We start from the raw sequence: 9714 nt of genomic DNA, 5'->3' as shown, positions 1-9714 counted from the left end.
TTTATCAGAGAAAAGTCCAACTAGTTAGTGTATTGAAACCGACCAGCTTCCTAATTTTAGTAACTCCTCATCAATTTTTCCATAGCTTTTCCTGGATTCCTTTTTTTTTTTTCTTTACATAAAAGTATTAGTATGATACTAAGAATTTTGAGAGTAACTATCAACATTACTATATCATCACGAGTTTAAAGATCCTTGTTCCTTTGTCTTTATATTTTCTTGGTGGACTTTTAACGAAAGAAAATGCTTAAATTATATTATTAGAACGTGTAACATATTTTCAATAACAAAAAAAAGACAGGACAGCTTATAATTTATTTGATTTAGACTTCTATCATTCATTCTGACCCACTTACAGGACTCAGTTCACTGTATTTTATTGATATTATCACAAAAAAAATGTATATTTTCCATGTATATATATGTCTACACTTTATGTATATATATAAAGTGTGCAAGAAACAAATATCACAACAGTAGTGGTACGGTCTTATTCTTTATAATTTACTCCTCTCTTTTGAGTTCTGAGAGAGAGAGAATGGAAGAAGAACTGAGGAAGAGAGAAGACGAGACGGCGGAGAAGGAAGTGACGACGACGACGACGACGACGAATACGCTAGTCGGAGAAGGCGACGAGTATACGCCTGATGAAATCATGAGTCTCGTTGAGTCATCATCATCATCTTCACCGACGACGACAATGACGATGACGGAGATCGAAGGTACTAACTTTTCCGGCGAGGGGGGTTTCAGAGTTAGGTTTATCGACGATCCGTACGCGGTTCCGTTGGTTGTTCAGTCTTCTTCCGGTTACATCACGATCAACGTCAACGAAGAGAGCTGCGGGCCTTCGTTCTCGGACAGCGACGCTTCGGCAATGGCAAGCGTCGACGCCAGTGGTCTGTACTGTTTCGAGTACGGAGGCGAGAAAGACGGTGGCGCGTGGAGTATAAACGAGGTGAGTGCGAGTGAGTCGTGTGAGTGGAACGACGATTTGCTTGCGAGGTTTCTAGGCGAGGACGAAGAAGACTGTGTTTGACCGTCTTTGGGGTAGTTTGGTCATTTTCTTGAAGGGTAATTATGGGAGAAAAAGTGAAAATGATTTACACGTTGTTGGTAATAATAGGTAGGAAGAAAAATGGAAAAAAAAACAAAAATCAGTAAATGGATGGTCGTAGTCTCGTAGAAGATAGGGCTAGTTGGTTTTAATGTGACCATTTTGGTAATTTCGGCACATTGCAGTACTAATGCTTCTAGGGCTTAGGGGCTACTTTGTAAATACGGAAACTATTAATCTCGTGAAAAGTAAGAATGCTTTATTTAACAAATGAATCCCTATAGTTTTGCATGTTATCATCATTTAACGTACGTTTTTAAATTATTAACCTAATGGATACTTAATTAGGCCTAGTTGAAGGCCCATAAATCATAAGACTGGGAGATCAATGTAAAAAGGTTCTTGGCAAATTAAAACACTCATTTGTATTATTTCTGTGAATTTTATTTAGTCACTGATAACCAGTAAGTAGTAAAAATATACATATACAGGTTGTATAATTCTTGTAAAAACTGCACAAGTTCATATTTTTTTCCAGCTCTGTCTCTACCTTCAAAGCAAAGCGAGAGAGGTGGACAAACAAATCAAACCGGCTTCATTCTGTCTTGAAAACTCGGAATCAGAAGAAGCTGTTTTCATGTTCTTTTCACCAATGAGATTCCATTAGGATCACCACCCCACTCTTCAAACACAACTATAACGTTCTGAGACCTTAGCCATGAACGAGGTACATGGTACCATCTTTGTGAAGCTTCACCACAGTTACTTAGACATTTCTTTGCGTCGTAAGTTCCAGCGTAGTTACAACGTCCGCAAGATCCTTGAGCTTTATAACCAGGCCAGTGACGTCCAATGTTTCTACCATTTATCCAAACTTGACCTTTACCCATTGTGTTCATGTCTAAAGCCAATGGTTCATTTCCTGCTGGTGTGGCAAAAGTAGACTGCAACCCAAACAAATATATTGGTTTCTCAAATTTTCATTGTTTCAAATATAGACATGATATTAGTCCTTGTGTTTTGTCTTACCTTGTACCAAGTCAATGGTTGCCTCTTTACCACAAATGATCCTTGAGTCCATCTTACAGAGGAACTCTCTGTGTTTGTATGAAGACTCAAAGCTTCACCCTTTACACCAACCTGTTCAAATCAAATTTTGAAAACATTGTTATGAGTTTAAGTTTGTTACTAGGAAACTCAAACTTAAATTTGGTTTTAAATTTTAGGGAGAACCTTATAGGACCATTTCCATTTCGACATGTCCCATGTTCCGGAGTTAACTCCCTTTAGTGTAACCGGACCAAGAACTCCTTTATTCCACTGTTCAAAATGCGTACCAACGTTCTGCAAGCAAATTAAGCACCACAAAAAGCTCAGAACCTAATTATCTTCTTGGCACCAAAACTGGTTTAAAAGAGAGAGAGCTAGAGTATCTCATCAGGAACTAACCGGGAGACCAACTGCAACACTCAACAAAGCAAGCTTGTTGACACCTGCATGTAGTTTAATCTTCTGGCTAAATGTAACTTTTGTGTGCGCTAGTGCTCCATAAGCACTTCCTAAAAGCAGAGAAATACCAACAATGTTGTCAACTTACGAAAACTAAACAACACCGAGACAAGAGAAGCTTCTGTTGTTGCTATTGTATTACCTGAAAGCTGCCCATTGACAAACACATGAACAACATGTCCAGCTGACATAGCTGTAAGAAGCGGGTAGTCACCAGTCTTCAAAAACCTCTCACCAGCACCAATTGTAACGCTGAGTAAAAATACCCGTAAACAAAAACAAACTGTGATTTTTCTTTTCGAAGATTAAGACAAAAACATAGAGAGTTCTGATGTTGGGATACTTACTCAGTTAGATACCAGAAATAGTCAGATTTGTCCCAAGTCATGCTTAATTGTTCCACAAGCCCGTTTCTTGCAAACGTACCAGCTTCATTCGCAGAAGGAGCCGCTTCGTTGTATGATCCCCAAGAGAATCCGGTACCAGTAGGAACCATATTCCTGTGTATGCCTGGTGCATTAACCTGATTATTCAAAAACACAAGAGTGTCAATTCAGTCTAAAGATTAAGAAAGGTAATTTTCTTTTAGCAAAATAAAGTTTTCTTTGTTCTGTTTTTACCTTTGCAGTGTTGTAAACCTCTGTTTTGCAGTCAGGTAAAATACTAACTGACCAAGGAGGCAAATCATACGGGAATCCACGGAACATAACTCTCGCTGCAGATTTCTCATCTTTGTTTGATAAAAACGCAGCACAAGAGGATTTAGACCAGAACACATGAGCCTGAAAGCAACATTCAAAATCATTATTAAGGTTCCTTTCTCAGTTGAAATATTTAACATAACTACAAGTTTGAATAAGGTTTGATCTTTACTTCTTGTTTAGCTCCAAGCCATGTGACAATAGCATCAGCAGAAACCAAAGCTGGCTCACTGAGTTTGATGGCTTTATGCAATGCTTTCAAATGACTATACTTTGGTTCTCTTGTTAAGCCTTTTCGAAGTAAACAGAATCAGATTAGTTAATCATTCAAACATATTTATTGTGTGTTTTGAGTTTTGGTTAGTACCGTATTCATCAAGAGGAGCGTCGTAGTCATAGCTTGAAGCCATGAACTCACCGGCTGTTCTGTCGAAATTTGTTCCTCCATGATACTATTAAAAAGGTATAACAAACAAAGAAACATTAAGCCAAGTCGATGTGTATTCATATGTAACTCTGTTTTTATATTATTTACCATATAATAGTTGACGAAGGAACCTCCTTTTGCTATGAATCGTACAACAGAGTATGCAATATCTTCGACTGGTCTGTATGGTACAGCACCTCCAAACTCTGTGTACCAACCAGTCCAATTCTCTGTCCACATCTTCGGCTTGTTGCTTGAGTTTGGTTTAAAATCCTCACAGTAATAACCATTGCATGTGTCTATCTGTAATTTGCATTTTTATACACATTAGTGGAAATAATAAAATATGAAGTAACATACATATACAATTGTAAAAAATCTAGCCAAAAAAAAAAGAAGAAAAGAAATAGGTTGGTAATATATTTGGTAGTTAAAATATAACCTATCAAACCCTAGCAAGAAATCATACCAACTTAATACTTTAAAGATCAAAAAGCCAAAAAAATTAACTTTTTCGGTAGCAAAACAAAAAAACTTGTTTAATGTAGTTTAGCCAAATATATTAACATGATTAGAAAGAAAGAAAAATGAAAGAACGTACGATAGGAGAAGGAGCATCTTCTTGCTTGCACATAATCCATGGAACACCTGTCGAGAGTCCTAATGCCATTTGAGCTACCCATTTTGTATAAGCCTTTCCTGGTGCACCAATCTCCCATTCCACTGGTCCATATTCATTCTCAATCTGTCCAATATATTCATATTTATTATGTAGAATATAAGAACTTTTAATTTGAGCCATATATGTCTTGAAATCATTGGCTAGTGATATTTAATGAAACAAACCTGTGCAAGAATGATTGGTCCTCCTTGAGTTTGAAACAACTTTTCTGCTTTCATCAGCCATACAATCTTTTCAGTAAATTTCTTCATTGCAGCCTTTACAAAATCATCATTTATAATTAATATCAAATCATCCAATCAGAGGATGACCAAAAAAATACGATGAGAGGGGGGAAAAAGTGAGTTTTGTTTAGCGTTTCAAACCTTGAAAGGTTCATTATCCGTTCTAAAAGCTATACCGGGAACAAATTTGAGCCAAACCGGAAATCCCCTAGACATTAAAATATTAAAAAAAATGAAATTCGATAACCGATCATTAAAAAGGAGGGAAATAGAGTTTATTATTATATTCGTACCCAAAGTTCCATTCAGCACAAACAAAAGGGCCAATTCTGAGATTAACATAGAGACCAGCTTGGTGCGCCAACTTGATGAACTTAACCAAATCATACCTGTCTCCAAAATAATACTGGAAAGAATAATAATAACAATAAAGAAAAATTTAGAAGAGATGTGACTTGTGATTGAAGAAACTCAAATAAAAAAAGGATATTTTTGGTAGATTACTTACTTGTCCAGGAGAAGGTTCATGGCCATTCCAAAAAACATAAGTCTCAATAACATCCAAGCCTCCTTCTTTGGCTTTCTGTATAAGACCAGGCCACATCTACACAAAAACAGAGCATTCAATGAATCATTTAATTCCTCTGAATTTAAAACACTTCTTCTGGAAATAATTTTTTTTTTTTTTGAATATATTATGTAGATAATAAGCAAAACCCATGTGAAGGAGAAAAGCTTGGGAATGAAACACATTACAGAAAATCAAATTAAGCAAATTAACTTCAGAAAAACAGAGAAATATGAAAACTTAAAACATAAAACTCCAAAATATCAAAAATTTATAAACATTGAATTGTAAAAATGTGAATAAAAGATGATTGATGGATTACCTCAGGGGTGCTTCGTGGATAGTGAATGGAACCAGAGAGAAGGATTCTTCTTTGTCCATTGATGATCACAGCTTTACGATCATAAGAGACTGTTGCTTTTACTATACATATCAATGATGAACAACAAAGAATCGCCACAAGAAGAAAATAGGATTTAGCTCTAAAACTCAATCCCATTTTCACTGAAAGAAAAAAAAAAAAATCTGTTAAAAGGATAATTTTGGGTTTGGATTAAATGATTGTTTTGGAGTTATATATATATAAGGAGAGAAAGAGAGAGAGAGAGATATTTATGTAAGGTCTGATCTGTATGTATAGTTTTAATGGAGTGTATATCTTTTCTCTATTCTGGGAAGGGATTTTAAAGATAGAAGATATAAGTATAATCCTCCTTGCTTTGTTCGGGTGACTTTGAAACGTCACAAACCTTTTTTTTTTTTTTTTTTTTTCATTTTCCTTGACTTTTTTTCTGTTATTGACTATAAATAAAAATATTCAGAAATAGTTCATTTGATGATAAAATTTGCAAAAATTTTAAAGGTAAAGAAAAAAATTAGTAAGTATGTGATTACACACCAAATTTATGAAAAATAATAATCAATATATATTCTTATTTTTGAAAATTAAATATTACCTAGATGAAGGTTGATAATTTTTGTTTTTCAATAGTATTTGAAAGCTTGCACAAAACATTCCATCAATTATACTAGTATATAATTAGTCTAATATGATCAACACACATATAATATATTCCGTTTAAATTTTTGTTGTTGTGTCACTATCCTATATCATATTCGGTAAATATTATTGTTGACAAAAAAAAATGAATATGATACAACTTGTATGTATAAACTTCTTTGCAAGCCAAAGAGGCTTATTAATATTGTGAAGGAATGCAGTTTTTGTGGTGAAGCACAAGAATCAATTGCTCATCTTCTTTTTCGCTACAGAAATATGGGAATTGTCACCTATCCGTTTTCAACCAGGTCAGTTTGATCAAGAGCAATCTCTTGTTAAAATCATCCAAGTCTTGCTATATGATAAAAATACAGATTCTTCAAAGGATTATTTATTTCGATACATTGGTTGGTGGTTTTAGAAAGCACGTAATGATCTTGTTTTTAATAACAAGAGATGGGCAATTCCAACCATTATAAGTCAAGTTATGATGGATCATAGGATATGGAAAGAGGTTAATAATGCCAAAATGCCTTGGCATGTAGCCCATCTGGATAAAAGGAGTTTAGAAAAATCTGCAACAGAAACAATCCACAATCAGCCTCATTCGTTTTATTGTTGCACAGATGGATCCTGGGTTGATGCTGCAAGCAAAGCTGGATTTGGATGGTCTCTTCATAATGCACAGGGCAAATGCATCCTCAAAGGTTCTTCAGCCATAGAACCTACAGGCTCACCGCTTGAAACGGAGGCTATTGCGTTAAGGGAGGCTCTCATTCAGGTTAAACGTTTAAACTATCAACCAGTAACTTTCTGTGGGGATTCAAAAGTACTTTACAAGTATCTGGAGCAATATAAAAGAGAAAACCGGAAGCCAACAGACATTGCCGAGATTCAAACATACTTGGAGGATATATTGGCTTTCACTAATGCATGTCATCGTTTTCTTTTCATTAATAGGAAAGATATTGATATAGCTGATAGATTAACTAAGACTGCTAGAATAGTGAGTTCTCCTCTCACTATCTTTTGGGAATATTAACGTTTGCTGAAAACTCTTGTACAAAGTTTTTTTTTTTTTACTTAATGTTATGGCCGACAAAAAAAAAACGTCTTGCCAAAAAAAAAAAAAAATTGTAAACTTTCTGATTCAGTTTTGGAGGAGTATAAAGCGGAGCTTCATTTTCTTTGTAAACAAAAAGCCATTGTGTATGGGATGATACAACTTTTCTTGTGTTGAAATATTCTTCATAATGTAAGATTGTAGTAAGGTGATGAGTTTTATTAGTTCACATCTTTAGTTTCCGTCTTGACTTTTGGGAACGGAGGTCAAGTTGCCGCATGCATTCATGACCCAATTAAAACCTCCACCTTCCCACCGGACTTGGCCTACAGAAATTGGAAAGACTCAGAAACATGCGCCTGTAGTAGATATTATCTAGAACCTCTAATAAACAGTATAAAATGTCAGAATCCAGTTTAAATTTGATTAGCTAATTAAATTAGCTTAGATACAGTTTTAAATTATTGTTCTAGTTTATATAGAGCTTAAGTCTAGCTAGTTCATATAAGGTATATGTTTTTTTTTAAAGTATATACCTTATATACAGTTTTAAACATATTCTCTTCGTTTTTATAGACACGTTTGAACATGTCTTTTTATAATTTCAGTATCTTAAACCAAACTTTGGAATAATTCAAAAGAAAAATGAAAAAAACAAATGTCGTATTTGTTAACAAACGGTAGCTTGAAAACTAAGTTATATCTGCTTTTTCAATTAAAATAAGGCTAATAATGTAAGTCATGCATCTCAGATTTTCCATGCATCTATCGCTAAATAAAATTAATAATCAGAATCGGTTGACTCTTTTTATTGCTTTCTGATAATTGAGATGGCTCTCTGAATTCTTGTTAACCAAGTGGCCAGTGGATTAATATTGCATTCCTCAGACTTTTTCATTCTACTGTACGTCTGTACATGCCGATCAAATATACTGAAAGAATTATATATCCCATACAAAAGAAAAAAAACTTACATTATTTTTTGGGTATATACAATAACTAATGATAAGACCAATGAGAGTTTTTGACAAAATAACACGTTGTTGTTGTATGTAATTTATTCATTGATATATGATTTATTTTATCCGAAAACATTCATTCATACGATGATTCCACATCAGATTTAAAACGGAACCCACAATAACTAGAGTTTCACTTGAGACAAAAAAAAGCCTCCATGCGTGTTATGTGTGTGGAAGCCTTTAATTTACTAAATTTAATTATGAACCGATCAAGTCTTTCTGATGATTCGATCCTCATACCCGTTATCCAGATGGGATAAGGGCTTGTCTTTCTTTCCGCCAAGTAGATTAGTTAGCCACGTCAGACAATGTTTCGTCCTAGTGGGTCACAAGTAGGCTCTTCTTACTCTCTTTTTTCTTTCCTATTATATATTTGGGTGACTAATCTTTCGTTACCTAAAAAGAAATATAAATATGTATGAATGGATGACCCCAAGTGTCGAGATCTATATATCAATTCAATGATAAAAAGAAGTATATATTATCAATTTTAATTTGCGGTATGGAATATTCAATCTTTGATGTCATAATCAACTACCAAATCTTAATATTCAAATAACGATGTGAATTACGATGTTTATCTACAAAACTCAAAAAGAAGTTTAATTTTTCGTTTTTTATAAAATGATAGTTACGTAACTAACTCGACCACGAAACCAATACACTTATCCAATCCACGGTTTTTGTGAAAGGACATCGAAGTTTCAATTTTTAGCTTCCATTTTCCGATACTTACGCTACACTTATACGTCAAATGTCTTAATCGCATATTTACTTTTCTTTGGTATTACACAATATTTCTGTGAAAGAATAATCACAATTTATAAACACATTAATTATTATTTTCTGAGCATTAGAATTTTTAATTTTATTTTAGTGTGTTGACGTTAAATTTAAGGTCAAACTTTGTTTGAAAATAGATTATTTTATAAAATTAGATCACTTTTTTAAGATATTGGTCGTAAACTATAAAGGTTACAGAAGATTGTGTAGGATAATGATAATTGGTTCATTATCATTTCACGTAAAGCATATATGATATATATCGTAGTATAATTTTTTTTTAAACAGCATCTATCGTATGCGTGTGTGCTGAAATTATGTGAGATTTCATGTAATCCGTTTTCGAATGGATATTCAGAGGATCTCCTTTATATTGAAGGTTACTATGTGAGACAAGACATGCTGATGAATGTAATATAAAATTATCATATAAATTGTTGTTTTAATGAGTTGAGTTTGATTGGTAATGCTTCACCACAATGATAGTATATTATAATCCTAAAAAGAAAAAGAAAAAGAAAAAAAAGCGACTATATATCATTTATCTCTTTACTGTTTTTTTTTGACAGCATTTACTGNTTTTTTTTTTTTTTTTTTTTTTTTTTTTTTTTTTTTTTTTTTTTTTTTTTTAAGTGTTATAGTTTATCTTTTAAAACTATTTTGCTATTGTTTATGTCT

The 9714-nt window shown here is 33.6% G+C and overlaps 2 protein-coding genes across 2 annotated transcripts; one reads left to right on the top strand and one right to left on the bottom strand.

Annotated features, from left to right (window-relative positions):
- On the top strand, window positions 502-1287 carry LOC104726232. The gene has a single exon (XM_010445044.2). It carries the CDS (start codon window positions 539-541, stop codon window positions 1037-1039), a length of 501 nt encoding a protein of 166 aa, XP_010443346.1. The 5' UTR covers window positions 502-538; the 3' UTR covers window positions 1040-1287.
- On the bottom strand, window positions 1465-5832 carry LOC104726231 (beta-galactosidase 4). Its single transcript, XM_010445043.2, has 16 exons — window positions 5491-5832; window positions 5109-5204; window positions 4894-5006; window positions 4742-4808; window positions 4541-4633; window positions 4296-4439; window positions 3803-3997; window positions 3635-3719; window positions 3440-3558; window positions 3187-3348; window positions 2914-3089; window positions 2709-2818; window positions 2507-2616; window positions 2291-2401; window positions 2087-2197; window positions 1465-2001 (listed from the first exon to the last, which is right to left on the bottom strand). The coding sequence occupies exons 1-16, from the start codon at window positions 5665-5667 to the stop codon at window positions 1693-1695; spliced, it is 2178 nt and encodes a 725-aa protein (XP_010443345.1). The 5' UTR covers window positions 5668-5832; the 3' UTR covers window positions 1465-1692.

This window comes from Camelina sativa, chromosome 11 (assembly GCF_000633955.1).
Source record: "Camelina sativa cultivar DH55 chromosome 11, Cs, whole genome shotgun sequence".
In the NCBI taxonomy this organism is placed as follows: domain Eukaryota; kingdom Viridiplantae; phylum Streptophyta; class Magnoliopsida; order Brassicales; family Brassicaceae; genus Camelina; species Camelina sativa.
The sequence above is the reverse complement of the archived record's forward strand: the minus strand, read 5'-3'. Positions and strand labels throughout refer to the sequence as shown.